This window comes from Miscanthus floridulus, chromosome 8 (assembly GCF_019320115.1).
Source record: "Miscanthus floridulus cultivar M001 chromosome 8, ASM1932011v1, whole genome shotgun sequence".
NCBI classification, from domain to species: Eukaryota; Viridiplantae; Streptophyta; class Magnoliopsida; order Poales; family Poaceae; genus Miscanthus; species Miscanthus floridulus.
The window spans coordinates 90,306,462-90,331,885 of record NC_089587.1 but is presented as its reverse complement, the minus strand read 5'-3'; the positions used below and the strand labels follow the sequence as shown (position 1 = coordinate 90,331,885).

At 48.1% G+C, this 25,424-nt stretch overlaps 3 protein-coding genes across 3 annotated transcripts; 1 reads left to right on the top strand and 2 right to left on the bottom strand.

The window, feature by feature from the left end:
* Nucleotides 1–14,559: 14,559 nt before the first annotated feature.
* LOC136476934 (uncharacterized) lies at nucleotides 14,560–18,027 on the bottom strand. The gene is made up of 6 exons (XM_066474917.1): nucleotides 17,785–18,027; nucleotides 16,615–16,882; nucleotides 16,397–16,503; nucleotides 16,114–16,246; nucleotides 15,830–16,024; nucleotides 14,560–15,159 (listed from the first exon to the last, which is right to left on the bottom strand). The coding sequence occupies exons 2-6, from the start codon at nucleotides 16,864–16,866 to the stop codon at nucleotides 14,809–14,811; spliced, it is 1,038 nt and encodes a 345-aa protein (XP_066331014.1). The 5' UTR covers nucleotides 16,867–16,882; nucleotides 17,785–18,027; the 3' UTR covers nucleotides 14,560–14,808.
* Nucleotides 18,028–18,541: 514 nt separating this feature from the next.
* Nucleotides 18,542–21,534, top strand: LOC136476935 (large ribosomal subunit protein eL8y-like). Its single transcript, XM_066474918.1, has 7 exons — nucleotides 18,542–18,658; nucleotides 18,860–18,907; nucleotides 19,006–19,204; nucleotides 20,529–20,698; nucleotides 20,822–20,950; nucleotides 21,037–21,129; nucleotides 21,216–21,534. The coding sequence occupies exons 1-7, from the start codon at nucleotides 18,656–18,658 to the stop codon at nucleotides 21,345–21,347; spliced, it is 774 nt and encodes a 257-aa protein (XP_066331015.1). The 5' UTR covers nucleotides 18,542–18,655; the 3' UTR covers nucleotides 21,348–21,534.
* A 184-nt stretch (nucleotides 21,535–21,718) lies between these two features.
* Nucleotides 21,719–24,967, bottom strand: LOC136476933 (ACT domain-containing protein ACR6-like). Its single transcript, XM_066474916.1, has 7 exons — nucleotides 24,597–24,967; nucleotides 23,719–23,764; nucleotides 23,474–23,588; nucleotides 23,283–23,350; nucleotides 22,573–23,211; nucleotides 22,394–22,498; nucleotides 21,719–22,310 (listed from the first exon to the last, which is right to left on the bottom strand). The coding sequence occupies exons 1-7, from the start codon at nucleotides 24,674–24,676 to the stop codon at nucleotides 21,963–21,965; spliced, it is 1,401 nt and encodes a 466-aa protein (XP_066331013.1). The 5' UTR covers nucleotides 24,677–24,967; the 3' UTR covers nucleotides 21,719–21,962.
* Between the last annotated feature and the right edge of the window lie 457 nt (nucleotides 24,968–25,424).

Below are 25,424 nucleotides of genomic sequence, written 5' to 3'. Positions count from 1 at the left end.
TCCATATGCCCATGCCCCCTGGATGATTTGGGCCCTGAACCGCTCGGGGCCTTAGGAACTAAGCAACGCATGTGCAGCGAAATGCATCACAACACTCCGTGTTGTGTCACGAAGCGGCAGTTGCCTCATTCAACATGAGCAACGACCGACCGGGGCTCGAAAGCTACCCCACATCAAACAGAGCCAGGGGAGAAAATGCAGATGAGCCTCATGCGGCCCTCGCCCCATCTTCCCCAAAGCAGACAGGGTCATCTCAATCTTCTCGTTCGATCCTAAGCCTCTGCCAAGCCCACAGAATCTCCATCTAGGGGAGGCCATTAGGCCACCTAGGTCGGTCTCCGGAATGACCCAGGCATCTGCCAGGTTGCAGGTAAAGGAGCAGTGGAATGTCATAAGAGGGCTATGCTAACCCCATCATGAATGATGAACCCAAATTCCACTCGATCATACCCGTTAGCGAACTCACCGAGCGCGTCACTTGAGCCCGAGTGATCAAGGCAAGCGACAAAGCTTAGCCCCTCTGGTCATGAGAAACTAAGGACGGGGTAACACACATAACTCAAACTGACCCCTACCAAGGCCCAATAGGGCTTGAGGGCTCAAGACGCCAAAACACTAGGGTCTACGACCCCGAACTCGCCCCATCCAGCTACACTTTGACTGCACACCAAACGCCTAGGTCTATGACCCCAAACTCGCCCCATCCGGCTATGCTTCGACTGCACACCAAACACCTGGGTCTGCGACCCCAAACTCTCCCCATCTGGCTATGCTTCGACTACACACCAAACACCTAGGTCTGCGACCCCAAACTCGCCCCATTCGGCTACACTTTGACTGCACAGCAAATGCCTAGGTCTGCGACCCCGAACTCGCCCCATCCCTTGGCTATGCTTCGACTGCACACCAAACAGCTAGGTCTGCGACCCCAAACTCACCCCATCAGGATCTGCGAGCTCTGCCTCGCCTGATCCCTAAACTAACTGACTAACTGCCATGGATACATGGGCTACATAAAGGCCAGGATCCACGACTCTGACTCACCTAGTCCCCCGGCACGCATCGATGCTAGGTCCTGCAGACTCCATCTCGTCCGATCCCTAAACTAACTGCCTCGCCCGATCCCACGGCGTGCACCAACACCAGCATCCGTGAGCTCTGTCTCACCTAATCCTAAAACTAATCGCCTCGGCTACGCAACGACGCCTTGGTTGATGACTCTGTCTCAACTAAAAAACACACACACACGCCCGCTGACAACACCCCCAGATGATTCTGCTCGAATCACCCAGGGGCTAGGGGGCTACACCCACGGGGGCGCTCATGCACACCCACTGACGAAACAAAAACCTCCCCCGCTGGCAACACGAAACCCCCCCCAAACAATTCTACCCGAATCACCTGGGGGCTACACCCGCGGGTGCGCTCGCGCACACCCACCGTCAAGACAAAAATCCCCCAGATGATTCTACCCAAATTGCCCGGGGGCTTGGGGGCTCAGGGGATCCTATTGGGTTCATAAACTCGGGGTCCCTCGCGGACCGGCTTCCCCACAGAGGCTCGGCCTAGCAGGCAATGTTGCAAACAACGCGCAACTCATGAGCCGGCCCAAGTACCTAAATAACAGTCCAGAAGGGCAATCCAATCACCGACCGAAAGGCCTGGCCGAGGAGGAACGGCGCCCATTTCCAACTCTAGCCCACATCTCCGACCGGAGCGCTCGCTTCGGTCCCTAGCCCACCTTCGGACGTCCTCTCTGACCAAAACGCCTGGTGAAAGCACTACTTCCGACTCTGACCCATGTCTCCTGACCGGGGATGCGTCAAGCCCCTGCTCACTACTCTTCTCCGACTGGCGCGGTCAGAGCTGACTGGGACTAACCGACCGGGGATGCCCGCTCGATAAGGACCAGGAAATAGATGGAGAAAGTAAGGCAGGACGCACAAGTCAAACCGCAATACTGGGGACCATACTCTGTACACCTGTAGAAATAGTACTCTGCAACCTCCCTGGCACAACAAAGCTCGAGTAGTGTTGTAGGTGCCAATATTTTCCCCTATAGTATTGTGAGCATCATTGACTCCCATACGGTAAGGCCCCTCCACATGCCTCTGGGCATCGACAGTGTTGTAGGCGCCGGCATTTGCCAAACCAGGCGAACATGGTAAAACCCCTCACAAACCTCTAGGTATCACCAGTGTGGCGAGCACCGACGTCTGTCATACCCGAAGAAGACAACACAACCTCCCACGTGCATCTGACATCCAATAGTGTTGTGGGCGCCTACCATCATCATGTACCCACCGACATGGGCAACAAGGCTTAGAAGCATACGTACTCCCTACCTCTCACTTGTAAGGCCATCCCCTTCGTCTATAAAATGGGATGGGCTCTCTCCCAAAAAACTCAGTTCATCCAAGTTCATCAAGCTCAGTCAGATTCATTAGATCGATCAAGTTCCCTAGTTCACAACCACAGAACTGCTAGGTTCGAACCACAAGCACATGCTTGAACACTTAGCTCACAGCGGGGCTCCTATCACTCTCGGCCCTTCCGATCGGAGTCCGACCAGACCTCTTGTACCCCCCATCTTTCTCCTTCTCATTTGTAACCCCACTATAAACTTCGAGCACTTGGACTCAGGAATAAGGTCACCGACTGACTCAAACTGGACGTAGGGCACATTGCCTGAACCAGTATAAACCCTATGTCATTTAGTGCTAGGCCACCTCTGATCACAACGTATGGCAAAACTACAAATATTTACTTGTTGGTCACTTTCTGCACCGACAGTTGGCGCTGTCCGTGGGGAAGACATTGTATGTTCAACACTTTTTGGTCATCGGATGGCCCACTTTTCTGCCACCTTCGCCATGGTGGGCTCAGGCGATACTAATTGCTTTGGCTCACTGGAGTTTCCCACACTCCCACCTATTGGGACATGGGTTCCACCCATCTCTAAGCCATCCTAGGCCTTCCTCTTTAGAAGCCTGGACTTCGTTGCCGATTGGCTTGGCGTACTACATCTCTACGAGGAGGCATTCGTTCTGGCGCTCGTCGAAGGGGCACCCTCCATCGGCTCTGGGACGCACGACGACTTCAATGATGAGGCATCTGCACTTCATTCTGAGTAAACTCTCTGCTTAAACCCCGCTCTGAGTAATGTACATACTGTTATTTACTTACTATTCTCTATTTTCCACCAATTATCCGAAGGGACCCAGTTGTCCCCGCCGTGATCGCCATGCGACCGGTTCCCCTACGGCCTCGCGTCTCCCGTGGATGCGTACGCCTAGGGGCTCTGAAGGATGTTGGAGACACCCCCTCTCATGTCCAAATTCATGGAGATGGCGAGCTATGCTCCCACCTGTTTCCTTGACCTCATGGATGACGATGTTGAGAGTGATGGCTCTAGCATCAGCGACATGGCGCCTAGCCACCATCCGTCCTAGGAGTATGCTATGGCAGGTGCTCTAGGACAGCCACCAGTGGAAGTAGAGTCCTCATAGGCTCATGCCCCTCCGAATCCTCATGCAGAGACCGACCGAACCTCTTGTACCCCCCATCTTCCTCCTTGTTTGTAACCCCACTGCAAACTTCGAGCACCTAGGCTTAGGAATAAAATCACTGACTGACTCAAACTAGACGTAGGGCACGTTGCCTAAACTAGTATAAGCCCTATGCTATTGAGTGCTAGGCCACCTCCGATCACAACGTACGGCAAAACTACAAATATTTACTTGTTGGTCACTTTCTGCACCGATAGAAGGCTTCTCATTGATAGCAATGCTTGCAAGAGCCTTCTTCTTGGTGGTCTTGTCATCATCACATCATCATCATCACTTGAGGAAGCATCACTATCCCAAGTGACCAAATATGAACCACCCTTCTTCATTATGAACTTGCCAAATCTCTTGACAAAGAGAGCCATCTTCTCATCATCCATCTCATCAAAGCTCAAGTCTTCATCTTCACTTGATGATTCTTGCTTTGCCTTACCCTTGGATGATGTGGCCTTAAATGCCACACTCTTCTTCTTGTCATCCTTCTTCTCATCTTTCTTCTCCCTCTTTTCTTAATTCTCATCATCATCTACATAAGCATCATCGGTCATGATATGTCCCAAGATTTGATTTGGTGTCATTATGTCCAAACCGGTCCTCACTAGCAAGGTGACCAACATGCCAAATCTTGTGGGTAAGAATCTCAAGAACTTATGAGAGAAGTCCTTGTCCTCCACCTTCTCACCAAGTTCTTTGAGATCATTGACAAGCACTTCCATCCGATGGAACATGTCCGACACACTCTCATCTTCCTTCATCTTGAAGCTAGCAAATTTGTCCTTGAGAATGTATGCCTTTGCACCCTTTATTGCCTTGGTGCCCTCAAATGATTCTTCCAACTTCTTCCAAGCCTCATGAGCCATCTCAATGTTCTTGATTTGCTCAAATGTTCTCTCATCAATTGCATCATGAATGGCACTTAGAGCAATGTCATTGTTTTAGAGAAGCACTTCTTCAGCCGTGGTGGGACTCTCTGGATCGGCAATCTCAATTTTGGTTTCTACCACCTTCCACACATTTCTATTGATTAACTTGATATGTGTGGTCATCTTTGACTTCCAATATGGATAATTTGTGCCATCAAATTAGGGTGGCTTCTTGGTGTTGTTGATTTGAGCCATTTTGACACTGAAGGTTGTTAAGCCTCAAATCACGGTGACCATGGCTCCAATACCACTTGAAAGGTCCTAATGGCTAGAGGGGGGATGAATATCCTATAAAAATTTCTACAACAACACTTGAGCAATGTGGTTAGTCAAATAAACGGTGAAGCGAGTGTTGCACTAGCCTACTAAAAATGCAAGCCACCTACCATAATTCTAGTTGCTATAGTCTCTATCCACACAATGGCTATGGCACTACACTAAGTTAGTGAGCTCATAATGACTAACTAAAGAGCCTCACTAACCACTAGACCCAACACAAGCTAGCTCTCAAAACTAATTACACTAAAGAGCTTAGCTTACACACTAGGAATGTAATGCAAGAGAGGATGGTGATGATTATACCAACATGTTGAGGTATGAGCCAATCACAAGATGAAGCCAATCAATCAATCATAAGATAACCAATGAAATTTTTGGACAAGGTGACACAAGATTTTTTACCGAGGTTCACTTGCTTACCGGCAAGCTAGTCCTTATTGTGGTGATTCACTCACTTGGAGGTTCACACACTAATTGGCATCACACACCAAACCCTCAATAGGGTGCCGCACAACCAACACAAGATGAGGATAACACAAGCCATGAGCAATCCACTAGAGTACCTTTTGGCTCTCTGCCAGAGAAAGGTCAAGAACCCATCACAATCACTATGACCGGAGCTGGAGACAATTACCAACCTCCACTCGATGATCCTTGCTACTCTAAGCCATCTAGGTGGCAGCAACCACCAAGAGTAACAAGTGAATCCCACAGCGAAACATGAACACCAAGTGCCTCTAGATATAAGCACTCTAGCAATGCACTTGGATTCTCTCCCAATCTCACAAAGATGATGAATCAATGATGGAGATATGTGGGAGGACTTTGGCTAAGCTCACAAGGTTGCTATGTCAATGCAAATGGCCAAGAGAGTGAGCATGAGCCAGCCATAGGGCTTAAATAGAAGCCCCCACAAAAAAAGAGTCATTGGGATCAACACTGCTGCCTATCACGCGCTGCTTGGACGCGCCGATCAAAACAATCGGACGCACCCAGCCAACATCCTATCAACGGATGGCTGCCACGTTGCCCCTCGGTTCAATCTCGGTCGCTGATCACCAACTGCTACTTCATTCACGAGTTAGCTTAAGTGATGATCGGACGCCACATAGGGTGATCGGACATGCCACCTCCACGTTAGATCTATGCACACCCACGTGCCACCAAAGAATGACTGGACACATCAATTAGAACAGCCTCCATGCATCAGGCCAACTCCAGAGAGGTTCTAGAGCATCCAAATGCCGATCGAACGCGTTAGGTCTGCCCTGACCGGACGCACCAAGTGTTAGGTCCTCCTTCTACTCACTAAGTGCCACCATGTTAGCCTACATCACTTGTGATCGGACACAGGCCCTGTGCGTCTGGTCACAATGACTGTGCTGCATCTGGTCAACCACCAGACCAAGCCCAAGAGCGCCACAAAATTTATAAAGGACCGGACTCAGCACAGGTGTGTCTGGTCACTACGTGACTAGCATCTGGTCACTATTTTTCAGTGACAATCACCTCCTTCATCTCACCAACTTCTCCACCCTTGCTCAAATGTATCAACTACCAAGTATATCACCTTGTGCATGTGTGTTAGCATATTTTCACAAATATTTTCAAGGTTGTTAGCACTCACTAGAATCTAAATGCATATACAATGAGTTAGAGCATCTAGTGGCACTTTGATAACCGCATTTTGATACGATTTTCACCTCTCTTAATAGTATGGCTATCGATCCTAAATGTGATCACACTCGCTATGTGTCTCGATCACCAAACCAAAAAGCTCATATGGATATCACCTTTGCCTTGAGCTTTTTGTTTTTCTCTTTCTTCTTTTCCAAGTCCAAGCACTTGATCATCACCATGGTCACACCATCATCATGATCATCACCATTTGCTTCACCACTTGGAATGTGCCACCTATCTCATAATTACTTTGATAAACTAGGTTAGCACTTAAGGTTTCATCAATTCACCAAAACCAAACTAGAGCTTTTAGCCATGATGTTCTGGCTAGCTCAAGGGATGACTGGCATTTCGCTCTTACCCTATTGGATTTGATCATACACACGGTGTGCCCATGCCCACGTGCCCTCAGCATCGAGGTGTTACGGGCTAGGGCATCCATAGTCACGACATGCGTTGGCCTGATCAGCTTCCCGTGCCCTAGCTCATTCTAGGTGCTCCTGGTCATACTCGGCCTGTTCCCTAGGGGTGTAGGGGATCGGATAGGCATCATCCTCTACGTCCTCTATTGACGCTGCCCCATCCTTTGAAGGGTGCAACATGTTGCACTCCCTCAATGGAGGGCAACTCCCCTTAGAATCAGACTCAGAGTTTGTGCTCTCAGGGGTTGCTAGCAAGAAGTCATAGAGGGACTCTAGGTCTCGCTCCATCATTCCCATGAACCCAGGGGAATCTAGCGTCATTGTTTGGCCATTGCGCCTGGCTAGCTCTTGCTCAAAGAGCACGATCATGGCCCTCATTTTGAAGGACAGTGGAGTGCTAGGGTTCTAGAATTTGGCCTCTGGCAGTAGGGGCCCACCTTTGGAGAGTTGGGCAAAAGCGTTTGCCAACATGTAAAACACGCATCGGCTCAACTTTGGCATGGGGTTCACCCCGAGATAGGCATCGACTCGGCATGCTAGCGCATCGGAGTCAATAATCGCAGGACCGGCTTAGGCCGGTCCATGATCAGGCATCGAGATGTGCGGCAAAGCCGCATTCTCTTCGCTCAGTCACAACTGACCCAGGCGGTCGGCCACGAAGTCTAAGTCCCCAAAGTGCAAGGTTTGGCTAGGGAGAAGACCGTCAACGGGAGTTGGCTTGTTGATGTTGGTGAACTCAAGGCTTCCAAAGCGGATGTGGCCGTCGAGGGCTGCGCCAAGAGCAAGTCCGTCGTAAGTGCAGGGAGCCATCATTTCCTTTTCAACAATCGAGAGTGCGCGACTGTCCCCTACCTGGCGTGCCAACTGTAGGTGTTTTGTAAACCGGACTAGTAAACTTATACAATTGTCATGCTGCTCTAGGAAGACGATAGTAGCATCCAATAGACACGAGGATTTATACTGGTTTAGGCCAGAGCCCTATGTCTAGTCTCAGAGATGATCGAGTGTGTGTTCCTCGTTTGAATGCTCTGAAGTTCTTACAATGGGGGTGCAAGAATGGTGAAAGAGATGGAAGGACCTATGCTAGGTGAAGGGCTACCCAAAGAGAAGCTCTAGGAGCCCTACTACAATGGTGAGTGAATGGAATGGTAGAGGATGTGAACCGTCTTGCCTTGGTGGTCCTTATATAGAGTTCAGGGCCAGGGCTTGTACAAAGAGGAGGTTCTCCCAACCAAGGGGTCGAGCGCCTGAGGGAAGGCCTAGCTAACTTGGCTTTCAAGCTTTGCCATCTTCTGGTGCACATCTGGTCGTGGCTATCGTCATGGTCTTTTGGCCATGTTGTGGCAGGGCATGGCATGGCAGTACTATGCCGGGCATGGTGGCACTATAGCCTTGTTGGTGGTTTGTCAGCAATCATGTGCAATGCGGCATGTGTCATGGCCTTCATCATCGTCTCCTGGTTCCTAAGGGCATCGTACCCAAAGTAGGTAGTTGCCCTGGATCATCAATCGCTTTGGTCGCTTTGCTTGGCCAAGGGCCTCGACCCTGATCATCGTGGTCATGGCATCTTGCTAGTTTGGATGGTTTTTTTTGTCGATCCCCTTGTCATGGATCTCATCTCGTAGTGGGTGGGATCGTATAAGTATCTACTCGGTATGTATTTGGATGGTGGGTACCGTACCTGTTGCCATCGTGGCACGGTGTTGTCTTGTTGGTGCGGCGTGGCACAAGGATGGTGTCTGACCAGGCCGAGGTGACCGCTGTTCCCTTGGTCCTTGTGGGGTTAGTGTGGCATTCTTGCTCTTGTCAGAGCAGGCACGCTTAGCTGCGCTTGACCACCCCCATCCATTTTGGGGGTCATGATGGGGAGAGGTCATGTGTCTTTCGAGCGCCGTGTGACTAAGATGGGTCAGGGCTGACCCCATATTTGGTGCCTGGCCTGCTCCACTCGACTTTCACTAGGCCTCGGTCGTTTAGGCCTTCGTGAGCCATTGTGTTGTGGGCCACATGGCCTGCTAACTAATCGGTGCCTTAAGACACCCCGGGGTTACAACCCCGATAGTAGCCTCCGAGCATTTGTGCAATCATGAAGTGATCATGAAAGTGCTGGTACGCGTGTGCGTTAGAGCACGGGCTCATGGTCGTGGCTTTTCCAAGCTTCGCCGCTCGACCCCTTGTGGGCTAGCATATTTAACATGGTAGGTGGTTGTTGCGTTTTGTTCCATCAAGATGTCCTGACGATGTGGTACGTGACTGACGAGCCCTGCCACGCTAGTGTATCATGTTTTGGAGTTCGTGACTTAAGTGTCGACCCTGTTATAGTTTTTCCTTTTGGGAGGGTCCTGACTCCTCTACCCTTACGTGGGCATCTGGATTTGGTTATGACCTTCCGTGGTGCGCCATGCGGTGTGGGGGTCCCAAGCCGTTTGGTTCACCTTTGGGCCTTATAAGTAGGTGTTTTTCTTTCGTTCGGACCATTCGCGGCTGTGGACTCGTGCTATCTTAGACTTCCCAGAATGGCCAGGTATTTGAGGAGATGGTGAGGAGCCAAGGGTTGTGCATTTAGGGGGAATCATGTGGTTCTTAGTCATGCACCTTGTTGGGAGTAGCTGATGGTGGCTAGGAGCTAGCGTAGCATCCCTTAATAGCAGGTGCTAGAAGGGATTTTGCGGGCGGGGAGGTGAGAAGCGACAAAGATGTTAGTTCCTCATGAAATCATTGGGAACTTGACATCTTCTCCCCCTGTCCTCCCTTTCTTCTTCGGTCCATGGGCTATGGTAGCACAACGAGATCCACAAGACATTTCGTCTGCCTCTTTCGTGCTTTCACAGCCGGCGACCCAGGTCCGCATCGTGGGTAAGGATGATTCTATGTCTTGTTGCCCCACTCATCATTTGTCATTCTTGATTTCCTTATGATCTTCACGCCCCCTCGTCGCCAGCATTGGAGGAGCTGCTGGTGGCCTCCCACCATGAGACAGAGGAAGCTCGCCTCCAAGATGTTTTTCTGATGGAGGACAGTGAACGTGCGGTTGTGGCCAGAATCCATCAAGGAGTCGGTGTTGCGCTCGCTACCCTATAGCTCCGCACCGGCCAGGATTTTCGTCAGGTGGCACTCGGGTTCCCGGACCATGCCAGCTAGGTAGAGCGAACGGAGATGGTCGGTGGCTTTGCTGCGACTGCTACCGCCATTGTGGCCGCTGTGGATGTGGAGGACATCCTTCATAGCAGTGGCCGAGGGCCTTAGGTTGTACCTAGGGTCCTTTGATGAATAAGATTCTTCAGTTGGTGTTTTGTGCTTCTTTTTCTTTCGCGCATCCATTGTTGATCCGTTCGTTTGAATGTTGTAGTCGTGACCTTGCCTGGGGATCGACCCGCGTATTTTGGCTTGGTACGACGCCATTTTCATGACCGTGGTGTCATAGGACAGGCCCAGCGGACGCGTGCCTTGAGTCGTCCCCTTTTTCTTTGGATTGTGATGATCTTCCCGGTGGGCATCGATGCGCGGTATGTTGCGGTGTAGCCCCCATGAGTGAACCATGTCGTCGGGCACACGCCGATCAATATAGGTTTCTTGGGCGCGCGCGCATCGTTAGAGTGTCTCCTTGATGTGCGCTTATTAAGGCGTGTCGCGATCTCTAGGCTCAGAAGAAATTCATTGATGGTTAGGTATAAAATCTCAGCTGGTTGAGAGTAGCTATGATGCAAGCGCTGAGTGCTCATGTCGCTGGTAGAGATTTTTGCCATTCACGATGCTTGAGGCGGAGAAGCCTAAAGCGCGTGGCTGGTCGAGTCTAGGAACACGCTGTGTCACCGTCCATCTTGTTGGATGTTGAAAGGTCCTAATGGCTAGAGGGGGGGTGAATAGCCTAATAAAAATTTCTACAACAACACTTAACAAAATGGTTAGACAATTATGAGGCAAAGCAAGTGTTGCGCTAGCCTACTCAAAATGCAAGCCACCTACCACAATTCTAGTTTAGATAGTATCTATTCACACAATAGCTATGACACTACTCAATGTTAGTGTGCTCTCAAAGGCTAACTAAAGAGCCACACTAACCAAGCAAGCAAGCTCTCACAACTAGCTACACTAAAGAGCTTGACAACTAGTTTGCGGTAATGTAAAGAGAGTAAGCAAGATAGTTATACCGCCATGTCGAGGAGAGAACTAATCAATCACAAGAATCAATATCAATGAAGACCATCACCTCAGAATCAAAGGATGAACACAATGATTTTTTACTGAGGTTCACTTGCTTGCCGGCAAGCTAGTCCTCGTTGTGGTGATTCACTCACTTGGAGGTTCACGCGCTAACTGGCTTCACATGCCAAACTCTCAATAGGGTGCCGCACAACCAACACAAGATGAGGATCACACAAGCCACGAGCAATCCACTAGAGTGCCTTTTGGCGCTCCGCCGGGGAAAAGTCAAGAACCCCTCACAATCACCAGGATCGAAGCCAGAGACAATCACCACCCTCCGCTCAACGATCCTCGCTGCTCCAAGCCATCTAGGTGGCGGCAACCACCAAGAGTAACAAGCGAAATCCACAGCAAAACACGAACACCAAGTGCCTCTAGATGTAATCACTCAAGCAATGCACTTGGATTCACTCCCAATCTCACTATGATGATGAATCAATGATGGAGATGAGTGGGAGGGCTTTGGCTAAGCTCACAAGGTTGCTATGTCAATGAAAATGGCCAAAGGTTATGAGCTACAGCCGGCCATGGGGCTTAAATAGAAGCCCCCATGAAATAGAGTCGTTATACCCCTTCACTAGGCATAACACGGGCTGACCGGACGCTCCGGTCCAACTGACCAGATGCAGCACCGGACACACCGATCGTGAATACCGAACGTGTCCGGTTGGCATACCGGACGTGTCTGGTAGCTCCCAGACTGCCATGTGTCTAGTTCAAAACAACAGAGCCATTGCTACCCATCTGCCGACGACCGGACACTCACACCGAACGTAGAACTACGAATGACCGGACGCTGAGCCACCGAGTCTGGTCGAGTCCAGTAAGCCACCAGGCTGACCGGACGCGTCTATTAGAAAATGACCGGACGCTGAGCCTCAGCATCCGGTGGAGTACAGTAAGCATCCTTGCCCGACCGGACGCATCTGGTGATACCGGACCGGACGCTGCCAGCGTCCGATTGGCTGCTCTGCCGTATACTGCCTTTTCTGATTCACACCAGATGCATCCGGTCGCTGAGTCTATCGCTAAATACTGGACGTGTCCGGTCACCATACCGGACGTGTCCGGTCACTCTGTAACCAGCACGACTAACTCCTCTTCGACTCTATCTTCTTCACCCTTGCTCAAATATGCCAACCACCAAGTGTATCACCTTGTGCACATGTGTTAGCATATTTTCACAAACATTTTCAAGGGTGTTAGCACTCCACTAGATTCTAAATGCATATGCAATGAGTTAGAGCATCTAGTGGCACTTTGATAACTGTATTCCAATACGAGTTTCACCCCTCTTAATAGTACGACTATCAAACCTAAATGTGATCACACTCTCTAAGTGTCTTGATCACCAAAACAAAATAGCTCCTATGGTTTATACCTTTGCCTTGAGCTTTTTATTTTTCTCTTTCTTCTTTCCAAGTCCAAGCACTTGATCATCATCATGGTATCATCATCATGTTATGATCTTTATTTGCTTCACCACTTGGAGTGTGCTACCTATCTCATGATCACTTGATAAACTAGGTTAGCACTTAGGGTTTCATCAATTTCCCAAAACCAAACTAGAGCTTTCAGATGTTGCGGCCGAGGTCACGGAGTGTGTCATCCACATGCTCCCCTACCGTGTAGGGAAGTTGTGTTCAGGTTCAGCCCCCGGGGGCATGCTCCACTGCGCTGTCTACTCGCCACGGCCGCCTCCACCGGTCTAGCGAGATGTGGCCGCCTCCACTGAGCCGGTGAGCCAGCAAGGGGGGTGAGCTTTGTGTGAAGCTGTCCCGTCCGTGAGTTGCCCACGCCGCTGCACGACAAGCTTCATGCGCCGTCGCCGACCTCCGCGCTGGCATCGAGCTCTACAACGACAAGCCTCTATTCGTCCAAGCAACAAGATGACATTGCGTTGAAAGTCCATGTTGCAAGCGTGTATGTTTTAAGTGTTATAAATGTTTTTATCTGGATGTTGCAAGTGTTTCATCTTGATGTTGCAAATATTGATCGGAATGTTGCACATGTTGCAATGGCTATATACGCATGTTTTAAGTGTATGTTCTGAATGTTTCATCTGTTTTTCCAGACATATGTTTGCAAATGTTTCATCTGGACGTTGCATATGTTTTTGCAAGTGTTTCAGACGTATGTTCCAAGTGTTTCAGTTGTTTCCGTACGTATGTTGTACGTATGTTGCAAGTGTTTCATCTGGATGTTTCAAAAGTAGATCTGGTATTGCAGCAAGTGTTTCATATGCATGTTTTGAGTGTTTCATCTGCCTTCAGACGTATATTGCAAGTGTTGCATCTAGATGTTTCAAAAGTTAATCGGATGTTGGATCTCCCTCCTTGCTTTTCTATTTCCTCGCATCAATGTCTCTCCCTCCTCCGGCGACGACTGTGCATCTGTTGCCCCCTCCCCCTCTTTCTCCATGCCGGTGACGATCGGGCTGACGCGGGCCGTGCATGGGCGCGCGAAACTACTTACAGGCACGGGTGGATAGACGCCCCGTCCGTCCGAACGTCCGGGCGCTAGTCGTTCCGTTTGTTTATTCTTGAAATTTGATTCCTACCTAACGTTGAGTCAATCTTTTGCCTGTACCTACCGGCTATTGTGTTAGAGTCAAATTTTTTAGATTTGGTTAGGTCAGAACTTTTATTCGTCGCACTAGTTGAGTCAGCTCGAACGGAAGTTTAATTTACGTAATTATTAATTATGGAAAAGAAAAAGGAAATCATTCTTTTCCCGGTTCCAAAATCGCAACTCTTTTCCGAATTTTCTTGCGAGCATCACGTGAATTCCCGGCGTTCATATAAACAAAGTAACTTCCATAGAAAAAAAGAATCAATCCATGTTAAGTTAGATCAAATTTATAGAAAAATACTAATGTTTACAAAAATAAGTGTATTATATTTATTGTAGAATATATTTTTATAGTATGTCTATTTAGTTTGGTTTTAGATAGTTTGATTACGACAAAGCTAGCAAAATACACATGCCCGTACAGACGCGGCAAGAGACGTGGGCACGTTTGGATGCTGGGCAAGTTTTGCCGAACCTTGCTTCTTGCTTAGCCAGGCGAGGCTAACCTTTCCCATCCCGATGACACAATCTGGCTCTCCTCATCTAGCAAGAAAAGCGTACCTGCACAGCTATTGAAGCAGATGGACAAATAATCCAAACATGTTTTCGTGTTGCCTTCCTCGCTAGGCGAGGTGAGGCAAGTTTTGTCAGCAGAACCAGACGATAACCATGTCAAGTCTCAGGCCACCAACGCGCACCGGCATAACAATGTCATTACTGGGACGTGGCATACTCTGCCGTAGGTATCTTCGCGTCAAATCAACACCAGGGGTTCTCACTTTGATGCGCATGCTGTAGGTGATTACTCTACCAGATACAGGAATCAACATCAAATTCTGAAACACAAAAAACGTCATTTCCTTCAAAATAACAGAACCAGCACAGGAACGAAAGAAAAAAGACTGTTGCATATAAAACTGAACCATGGAACAAAATCTACATTGCTTGACCAATCAATACCAAGTAGTGGAACGAAATGATTGTACAGTCAACTATAATGGATATATCTCACGCCAATATTAACACCGTGGTCACACCTGAATTCCTGAACCGATGAATTTTTTTTTTCACGACTGGATGTAACGAAGGACCAACCAAAAGCATGTACAGCAAGAAAGTGAACGGGGTGAAAAAAATCGCAATCTCTCCTTGTGGCTTATGCTAGCAACCCACAGCCAAGCCTTCTTTTGGGGCAGAGGTGACACCCTCTTTTGTAGTGGTAGAGGTCACACCCTCTTTTGTAGTAGTAGAGGTCACACGAAGGATGGCTTGGGCGCTTAATGCAGAGAGCTTGGACTGGCAGAAAGCCTCCCATGATTCAGCATCAGGAGAGGCAGAAGGCTCGCCCTCATGTTCGTTAGAAGTTGAGGCCTGAGACTTCTCATAGAATGCTTGTAGTTCCAGTGCCAGGTTGCGAGCAGCCTCCCTTGATTCCGGAAGCTGGTCACTAAGTTGGGTTGCCGCAATCTGGATGAGCTTATCCATACCATATTCTTTGATTCCCACCACATCCTAGACAAAAAGAAAAACATTATATAACCTCAAATTAGACACGAGGACAACAAAAATATTGACTAACGCATGTAGATCTACAGTACACAAAATTGATATTTTCAACCTCCAACCACTGTTGTGCTATTGAAGATGACAGCAAGTATGAGTTAAGGCATGAAGACATACAGCCTGTTCGGTTGGCTGGTTCATATCGTTGCTGGTTTGTAAAGAAGTACTGCTGGCTGGTTTATGTGAGAAAAATATTGTTCCGGCTGAAAATTTACGATCGTTTACGACAAGCCATAGCCAAACGAACAGGCTGATAAAACCTACAGCTAACTATGCATCTTCCATCACAATATTCTAAACCATCAAACCCCTAACATGTCAACTACCTAATTATTTGGCTACCACCCAGCTCCACTTTATGACTTAGGAGATTTAATGTTTAGAATATACAAAGTATTAAAAGAACTAAAAAGATCTGGAATATATTGGACGGAGAAGGCTAGTATGCAAGGAAACTAAAACATTAACAACTACTTGATTGATCACCTGGTACATCAGATAAGGAAACTATAATCTGAATTAAATAATAAAAGTCCTATTTTATGTTTCTTTTATACTAAGAATTGGGACTAGAGAAGCTGCAACTGTACAAAATTTTCAGGCAAGAAATTTCACTTACAAGGCGAGGTACACTCTTGCTGAAACAAACTGATGCTTTTGCTCGAATCCGCGGATTCTTGTTCTTGAGGTAAGGCTGCATTCTTGGCAACAGTAGTAAAGGGGAGATCCAATTTGTCATCGATATAAGAGCCGCCTCAGCAGCTTCACAGACAAATCGCTTATCTTGTGAAGCCTTCAGAAACAGTTGTACTAGCTGTGAATGTATTAGACAAAAAAGAAGAAGGATGTTTTCAGAAACCTCAGAGTTAATAGAAGAAATTTTAAATGAATAGGAATACTCACCAGTGGATCAATTGAGTCAACCATTAAGTCACCATAGGCCTTAAAGATGTCAGCACAAGTCATTAGTGCTGTTTTGCATACAGCACTTCTTGGATTCTTCACAGATTTCACGATAAGAGGAACTAGATGCTCCCTGAAATTCAAACAGTTTGTACTGAACAATTAATAAAGGAGATATGCGATTCTGTACCACTGGCATGGATAAGTGGTTCCAGAAGATATCAGAAGGATTGTCTAAACGGGAATACAATTTTTTCTGCATATATGCTGGGGAAAAACTTACAGAAGCTCCTGCAATCGTTCCTTGTGATACATTGCCAACTGACGAACATTGTTGAGAGCTTCACATGTCATAACCCAGTCCTTTGAATCCAACCTTTTCGCTAAGGTCTGTTGAAAAACAAAATAGAAACGATTAAACTCAGCTCTGACTACATCCAACAAACAAAGAGAAACCCATCTGTCCAATAAAATATCATAACATGCAAACCAGTGCCATACACTTAGAGCTCCATTGACATCTGGGAGATCTACAAGATTTTCAGAATCAATGTACTCCACATCTGCAATTACAGCCTCATTTCCATTAGTCACAGCATCTTGGCAAGCAGATGGAGCCTTTTCTTCCTTGTTGGCACATTTGTTGCCATTCAACATAGGCTTGGTGATGCAGGGTTTCACAGAATTGTCTTTTCCGTTCTCCAGGTCTGCTGATTGAGAAATATTGAGATCTTTCAAAGCCCTTTCTGACATTTTCACACCTTGTAACCTGCATGTGGATTATTGGCAGAAAAAAAGGCACTTAAGAACAAAATGAACAAGTGTCAGTCCATTCCTAACAGGTGGAGATTATAAAATAGTTAAAAGGGCATCTCTGGTGATTGTTTGGAGCATTTTCCATAACAAATAGATAGCACAGAGTGTAGTCAACCACCAGTCCATGGAACAATGATAAAGTAATAAAACAACAGTGCAAAAAACATAATTAATGGAAGCTGAAATTCATATGGTTCCATGAGATCAGTAATCATCCACAGCTAGTCAAGTCACAACAGTACAATCTGACAAATGATAATCCAATCCACTACAGTGTGGATACCTGTGAGCTCTCCCTACACAAAATTCCACAAGTATTGGACGACCTAGTTTACAGTGACCGGCACACTCAAGAGAGCCAGAAATGTTTGGCAACTTATCAACATCGCGCCACATGTAGAAGTGTAGAACCTAAGCAAACCACGCAGCACATAAATCCAGGAGTAACTGATTGATCAAGTGAAGAATTGGGTTCAATCAGACCCCGGTCACAAAGTGGAAGTCCCTACGGTCCAGAAGCACTACCATTACGAGCAGAGTATGCGGAGAAGTGAGACGCGTCTCGACTCTTATAGTCGAAACGCGACGCGACTCCTACGGAGGGAAAGCTGCTGTTACCCACCCCGTCGACGGCGGCGGGGGAAGGCCTCACTCCGGCAGCTCTCCATTACCACCCCTAGATCCACCGCGGGAGAACAACGCAATTCCCACGCCCTAATCGCTAACGAATTAACACTTGAAAACGGGACTACCAGCCCAGATCCGCGTGGCGGTAAATGCCGCCGCGTGCAACCGAAGCGCGAGATCGCGATGAGCAATTGGGGGGACTGAAGGGGAGGAGTGGGGTGGGGTTACCTGTCACGAGGGTGCGGCGGCGGCTGTTTGCCCTCGCCGTCGTGGGGCGGGGCGTCGTCGTCTGCCGTGTGTATCTGGCTGGGCTCCGAACGGGGCTGCTACTGAACTGCAGATGCAAATGGCGGCTATGTGTAGGGTCTGAACGCAAATAGGAGTACTACCTCATTGGATTCCGGCAGGTTTCAGCAATAATTAAGGCGATCGAGATCCCCTTCCATTTGAGGTGGCCGTCAGTTGGGGGAATTCGAAAAAAATCGGAGAACTCGGGGGGAGTGATTAACGGGGGCGCGGCGGTTGCGGGTTGGTGGTACTGAGTCCACCCGGAGAGCGACCTACCTGCTCGCAATCGCAAGACATAGGCCACGTGGCAACCGAAGTAGACAGGCTACAGCGCGGGCCCACCTTTCGGTGAGCTTACACTAGCCTCCACGTCCACGGCGGAGGAAATGAGGTGCCCTCTTCCTGCCAGCCGGCCGGCCGCTTGGACGCCGGCGTCGTGTCACGTCACGTCGGTGACAGTGATTTTCTCGGCGGAGAGACAGGTTATTCAGCCCAGTCCAGTAACACTTCCGGCCCGGCCTGTCTAACACGGCCCCATTTTTTTTTTGCAAACTAACACGGCCGCATTCAACCTGAGTGGGCCGTCTGGCCCAGACGTGACCGCCAAAACCCTAATCCGCAGGACGGACGGGTAAGAGCCCACCAAGCCTCCATCACGCCGCATCCGACGTTCCAGACGCGACCACGTAGCCCGGAAGACGCTCCTATAAAACCGCCGCCCGGCTTCAAATTAGCTCGCGTCGCCGCCACCATTCGCCCAGCCGCTTCCTCCCCGCCGTCGCCCCGCTCGCCCGAAGCAGCCGCCGGCAAAATGGTACGCGCCCCTCTCTCTTGCTTCCTCTCACCTGTTCTGCCTCCTCGCTGTGTTCGCCAATGGAATTCCCTCTCGCTGTGTTCGCCAATGGAATTCCAAGGGATCTCGCGAAACTTTTAAGCTTTGCTGCCATGGATCTTGAACGACGAGTCTTAGGTTCTACTACTGTTTGATGATCTAGCTAATCGTCTAGTCTTGCAGGCCCCGAAGAGAGGCGGCAAGGCGCCGCTCCCCGCCAAGAAGAAGGCGGTATGCCCCTGATCCGTGCAATCTACCGTGCTTCTTGTTGTTTGTTGGCTTGCTATTTCGTGCTTGGTTTGATTTGTTTATGCGTTTGGTTGGCACAGGTGGTGACGAACCCGCTGTTCGAGAAGAGACCGAAGCAGTTCGGGATCGGCGGCGCCCTTCCGCCCAAGAAGGACCTCCATCGCTTCGTCAAGTGGCCCAAGGTCGTGCGCATCCAGCGCCAGCGCCGCATCCTCAAGCAGCGCCTCAAGGTCCCCCCAGCGCTCAACCAGTTCACCCGTACCCTCGACAAGAACCTTGGTACGATCCTCGTTCCGTCCATTGCTATAGCAGGGTGGTCGTAGTAGGATCAAGGCTTGAAGAAGGTTTGCCCACTTTAACTTGTCGAGATGTTAATAGCATCAACCGTGGAGTAGCACTGCCAAAGTTTTGGTTACTGACTAGGAATTGTTTGGTTAGTTTAAGAATGCAATTTGCTAGGTAATTGGGTAATTTTTTGGGAGTGATGCATCGAGCAATCATTTGGGATATGAGTGTTTGTATCATAAATGAAGATGAAGTGGATAGATAATAGGCTACATGTGTTCTGGATATTAGGTTTTAACAGTGTTTATTTATCTTGTGTAGCATTGGAAAGAACATTTCTTAAACTTAAATTATCAAATTTTCTATTTGCCGTATAAGTAAACATGTTTGTTACTAGTTTATTTTACCATTGAAGATATTTAAAGTGCTGATCGAGGACATTAAATTCTTGTAGGTTTAGCAAATATTTATAAAATACTGAAATATGTAGTGCAGGCAATTTTGAACTTGGCCATAGTTTACTCCCAATAGATGAAGTTTATAGTCCACAGATGTCTATAGGGATGAAAACGGACGGAAACGGGCGGAAAAACTCCTCTCCCATTTCCGTTTCTATATTTTTAGCGGAAACGGGATCGGGTTCGGCGAAAAAACGGAATTAAAAACAGATGGGGATATACGGAAACAGACAAATACGGACGGAGAGCCGGAAAAATAAGTTAGAATAACATGATCAAATATTCTTGAGTATACATGAACAAAGGCACAAAATAATATACACGTACGAAATTATCGGTCCAATATTCACTAGTATACCATGTGTTAAAATGCATAATTTGTGATTAGTAGGTTTATGAACATATCAATTTCTAGACATATCTCACATAGATTGAAAACGGGATGAAAAACAGAATAAATACGGGTCAATTCTGGATAAAAACGGGATCTCGTGGAAACGGACGGAAAACCCCCTTTCCCGTTTACGGAAACGGGATCCCACAAATACGAAAACGGACGGAAGGAAGTAGAAAACGGAACGGGTTGGAACGGGATATTTTCCGTCCGTTTTCAACCTTAGATGTCTAGGTGAATCTTTGTGACACTATCAACCCACAAATTAACCTTGCGTCAAATTTTGCCACAGTGGAATCTATACTAATACAGGCTAGTGTTGGAAATATATGCTTTTAAAATATGTGATATGGTAGACCTTTGGTTCTTGTCATCTCTTTGCCAGAATTAAAATTTCAAGCTATATGGTACTTTTAATACATTTGTTCTTGTTATAACTTGTCTTCTACCTGATCTTCCTTTTCAGCAACAAACTTGTTCAAGATGCTTCTTAAGTACCGCCCTGAGGACCAAGCTGCCAAGAAGGAGAGGCTTTTGAAGAGGGCCCAGGCTGAAAATGAGGGGAAAACTGTTGAGGCAAAGAAACCAATTGTTGTGAAGTATGGCCTTAACCATGTGACTTACCTCATTGAGCAGGTGTGTGTGTGCCATTATGGTTGTTTTCTTCTAGTGATTAGTGATTAGTGATAGGTTGATAGCAGAGTGGTGCCTCTGGCAATAAAACTATATACTTTGTTTACTTATTTCTTCTTTTTGCAGAGCAAGGCCCAACTGGTTGTCATAGCCCATGATGTTGATCCAATTGAGCTGGTCGTGTGGCTTCCAGCCCTTTGCAGGAAAATGGAGGTTCCATACTGCATTGTCAAGGGAAAAGCACGCCTTGGATCGGTATTAACCCATCCAACTTTCTTTTGCTTGTTATAAGTGTTGAAGGGCTTGCCAAAAGTGTCCTAATAATGAATAACTTCATGTAGATTGTTCACAAGAAGACCGCATCTGTTCTTTGCCTGACCACCGTCAAGAATGAGGACAAGCTTGAGTTCAGCAAGATCCTGGAGGCTATTAAGGTTGGATGTTATGGATTTCTTTTTTCTCAGAATCCAATTTGTGTTCTATTGACTTGTGTACTGACTGGAACTTGACTCACTCCTAGGCCAACTTCAACGACAAGTTTGATGAGGTCAGGAAGAAGTGGGGTGGTGGTATCATGGGCTCCAAATCACAGGCGAAAACCAAGGCCAGGGAAAAGCTGCTTGCCAAGGAAGCTGCCCAGCGGATGACCTAAGTCACGCCCTGTTAAATTTATCTTGTACTCCTTGCGATCGTGTGCAATCATAGTGGTTGTCAGATCTAGTTTTGAGAGTTTTGCTCCTGAGAGACCAACCATGCTAGAAAGACATGTAAGAATTCCAAGTTTTTGTTACCTAGATCATGTGACTCTATAATGGTTATGAATCTCCTGTTTATGTTTATGCCTGTAACGAGTTTAGAATTACAATAAGTTGTGTCATGTTATCATGTGTTGCTGCTGGCAATTGGCACTGATTTGCACGATTTGACCTCCATAGTACGCAAGAATGTAGCTGAAGGTTTTCCTCCCAAGCCAGATGAAATGGCTTGATTTCTGCTACCCTGTACTTGTATTGCTATATTCACTGTAGCACTTGTAATGATATGTGATTGACTGCGCAAATGTACAATGCAAGAAGCCAAGAACCATGTCCTGCTACTTCACTATCTCCTAACCTACATCAGATTTATATATGTACAATGGCCAGGTCTTGTGTAACTAACTAATCAGAGTTATATACAAAGCCCATGCCCAGGTCTTGTGTAACTAATCAGAGTTATGTACAATGCCCAGATCTTGTGTAACTAATTAGAGTTCTTGGATTACGGTTTATGAGTAGGATCTGATGAGCCTGAGGCCCTGGAACGAGCCCTTGAGCAGGCTGCCCAGGACGGACACCGCGCCGGCCTCGGCCTCGGCCTTGACGGACGCGTCGTTGCGGCTGCGCTTCACCCTCAGCACGGCGTGCCCGAGCTGCTCGCCCACCGCGTCAATGGTCCTGCCGTCGACGGGGTTGCCGTACGTGTCCGACACGTAGAACGTGTCCTCCGCCTTGCCGTCCTTGGTCGTGATCGCCGCCCGGATGATGGAGAGGCTGTTCTCCCGGAACACGCGCGTGATCTCCGACAGCAGGCCCATCCTGTCCTCCGTCCTCACCTCCAGCTCCAGCTCCAGCCCCTGCTCAGTCGTGAACAATGGTGTTACTGGCATGCAAGGCGATGCTGATGGGTCGACGAGGGATGGATGGAGGGAGTTCATACGTTGGACGCGCGCCTCTCGACGGCGGCCTCCAGGCATCGGACGAGGCGGGTCCGCTCGGCGTCGGAGCGCACCGGGTGGCCGTCGACGTGCCGGATGTAGTACTCCTGCAACCACGCCAGGAGCGGTGAGCATTGAGCATGAGCTGCCGGTCAAAAAAACACGACGCCAGCCAGCATACTTGGTAGGCCTCCTTGCTGGCTCCCTCGGCGTCGACCATGCCGTGGAACACGACGTACTGCAGGTCGTTGAGCGCGCACAGCGTGTCGAACAGCAGCTTCGGCCGGTCCCTGCACCGCAGGATCACCACCGTGTACTGCCTCTCCGTGCAGTCCATCACCACGACCTTGGCGGCCTTGGGCCTCGCCTTGCCACAGCCACCCCTCTCCTCGCCGCCGCCAACAGCCTTCTCGCCACCGCCGCCGCCGTGGTCCTCCAGCATCAGCTTATGCAGGCGCCTCTCCGCGCGTGCGGCGCCCACAGACACGCCCGTGCCGCCACGGTTGCACGTGCCGTCGCCCTGCATCAGGTTGCAGAGAAGCTCCTGCGCCCTGGACAACCGGCCCGCGTCGTGGATGGCGAGCCCGGTGGACTCGTCGGTGATCTGGATCACCGCGGCGGCGCGCCTGTCGTGCGTCCACACCTCGGCCTTCACGATGTTGCAGCTCAGGGCGGCGAGCACGGCGCACACCTCCGAGAGGAGGCCCGGGCGGTCCGCGCCGGTCAGCTCGATGGAGGTGAACTGGTCTTCTGCCGGCGGTGCAAAGCCGCCCATCGGTCCGTTTGCCGGAGGCGCAAGGTAGCCGTCTGATTCCAGGCACTGTTGAAGACCACAAGGGTAAGGCGTCTTGTGGAAACATCAGAGATTAGCAGTAAATGCAGCATGCTTACTTTCTGAATATGGTCAATGACCTCCATGTTCTGAAGCTTACTCCCGTCCTGATCGGTCACATTGAACACTGAACACGACGTGAACCAAGAAAACAAATAAATTCATCATGACAGGTCAAACAACCAAACTTATTACTGCCAGTTGCAAGTCAAATTTCATTTAAAAAACTAAAAGGATATATAAGCAGTACCATCCATGAACCAATTTCCGTCCGAAGAAATGTAAGCCTTGGTGATGACGAGGTTGAGATCGACAAGGACTTGAACTGCTTCCAGTAAAATGCCATGCTTCTTGACCCTATCAACCTGGCAAGAAAGAAAAGGTCCACCCCTTATCAATTAATATCTAGTACAAAGGTAGTGCGGTTAGGCGTTAGCTAAATACTCAAATGTAGTTAGCAGTATGGTCCCAAATGAAAGTGAAGTCCAATCTCACCCGGATGACAGTTGCGTTGTCACACGCGTCATTGTCAATGACCACTCTGCAAGAATCAGCACAGTAGGCGATGAGCATTTGGCAACAAGCAACATTCAAGATCATCTAGGACAGACTATTAGTAGCAAAAGTTCTAAGTTTGGAAGTTGATTAGAGGGGCAGTTTGTATAGTAGTTAGTAAAGCATCATGAAGAAGCAGCATGTAGGGAATCAAGGATTCCATATAGCTTTTGACAAAAGGAGAGATGAATCTGAAAGGACTCCTTGTCTTCTTTAGACAACATCAAAGTGGTTGTGGTAGGAATAAGGGCAAAGAATAAAGGAGATCACGGCGGCCATGTACAGAACAACATGAACTATAATTCATTCTTCGAAGTGAAAAATATGGATTGAGGTGTTAGAAAGGATTTGTGGTACTAAGTAATTTAAGTTAAGAAATACATACATGAACTCGTTGGATCCACAAGTTAGCTAGCAACACACAATATACTCAATCCTAGCTCCTAAGTGACGCAGAATAATCCAGTGGAATCCTACGACTGATTATTAATAATAAAGTGGAATCCTTGGAGCGATTGAGAAAACGGATGTAAAATTGATAGGTTCCAATTCCAAACCAAAAAAAAAATCTAATCTGCTATTATTAAAAATAAATAAATAGCTTTAGATATCGATTGGAACAAACGAAAGAGGAAGATCAACACGCAGACCAAACCGTAGACGAGGAGAAGAATACCGTCCTCACGAAGTCACAACCATAAAAATACAAACCAAAATTTTTAATTTTAAATAAAGAACAGTAAAGAAATTCAAACGGCATGAGCAATAGTAGACAACTATACATACAAGAGCAGTCGTGTATATCTGTATACGTATACCTCGGCGGGTTCATCCTCCTGACCAGCTTAGCGTACTCGTCGTCGTCGTCCTCCTCCACCATCTCCCCCCACCTTGCCATGGCGGCAAATCCGCGTGCCTCCGTTGGATCCGAGACCGTCTCCACCGCAAGGCTTCCAAGCCAACCCACCCGCTTTATCTGTTGGGGAAGGAGAAGAAGAGCGGCGACGGCGAAGCTGCGAGTCGTAGAGAAGAAGAGACCAGGCGAGAGGAGGAGGAGGGGAGGGGGGCAGTGGGAAGGAAACGCCGGGCCGTTTCCATTAACACCGGCGCGGGGAGGCCGGCGACGGAGGGCGCAGCGCGGACAGGGGGGCGAGGGACACGGGCGGGAGTAAAGGCAGCTGCCGCCCAGTTGCCTTTGGTCGTGCTGTGCTACGAAGGCAGACTGCGGTCTATAAACGGATGTCGCGGGATCTTTTCGGATGCAGATTCCTCCCGCGAGTAATTTTACTCTTTCTTTGTTTCTTTCTTTCTTTTTATTTTCTACTATAAAATCGAGAAATTTGTCATACTTATTACTCCCTCTCCGTTCGCTCTTGTTTTCCGTATCGTAAGTTTATTATAAAAATATGTGTAACATTTGTATCTCCGAATAAATTTATTATAAAAATAAATTCAATGATCTATCTAATGATATTAATTTTATATTATAAATATTATTATTTATTTATATATATTTAGTCAAAATTGTTCCTCGAAAAGCGAGAGCAACAGCTATTTAGAAACTGAGAGAGTATGTAAATAGGTTATGAGCCTGTTCGCTGGTTGATTTCTAGGCTGATAAGTCCGACTGGTACTAGTTTGTCGTG

What these genes read in the sequence shown, in the direction of transcription:
- LOC136476934 (XM_066474917.1), bottom strand. Translation starts at nt 16,866, where the DNA reads ATGTCAGAAAGGGCTTTGAAAGATCTCAATATTTCTCAATCAGCAGAC. An exon ending in ATGTCAATGGAGCTCTAAGT is followed by an intron (nt 16,504 to 16,614) that starts GTATGGCACTGG and finishes GTTTTTCAACAG; the next exon opens with ACCTTAGCGAAAAGGTTGGA. An exon ending in GCAAGAGTGTACCTCGCCTT is followed by an intron (nt 15,160 to 15,829) that starts GTAAGTGAAATT and finishes CTTTTTGTCTAG; the next exon opens with GATGTGGTGGGAATCAAAGA.
- LOC136476933 (XM_066474916.1), bottom strand. Translation starts at nt 24,676, where the DNA reads ATGGCAAGGTGGGGGGAGATGGTGGAGGAGGACGACGACGACGAGTAC. An exon ending in CGGAAATTGGTTCATGGATG is followed by an intron (nt 23,351 to 23,473) that starts GTACTGCTTATA and finishes CGTCGTGTTCAG; the next exon opens with TGTTCAATGTGACCGATCAG. An exon ending in TCATTGACCATATTCAGAAA is followed by an intron (nt 23,212 to 23,282) that starts GTAAGCATGCTG and finishes GGTCTTCAACAG; the next exon opens with TGCCTGGAATCAGACGGCTA.
- LOC136476935 (XM_066474918.1), top strand. An exon ending in TACCCTCGACAAGAACCTTG is followed by an intron (nt 19,205 to 20,528) that starts GTACGATCCTCG and finishes CTTCCTTTTCAG; the next exon opens with CAACAAACTTGTTCAAGATG. An exon ending in AGATCCTGGAGGCTATTAAG is followed by an intron (nt 21,130 to 21,215) that starts GTTGGATGTTAT and finishes ACTCACTCCTAG; the next exon opens with GCCAACTTCAACGACAAGTT.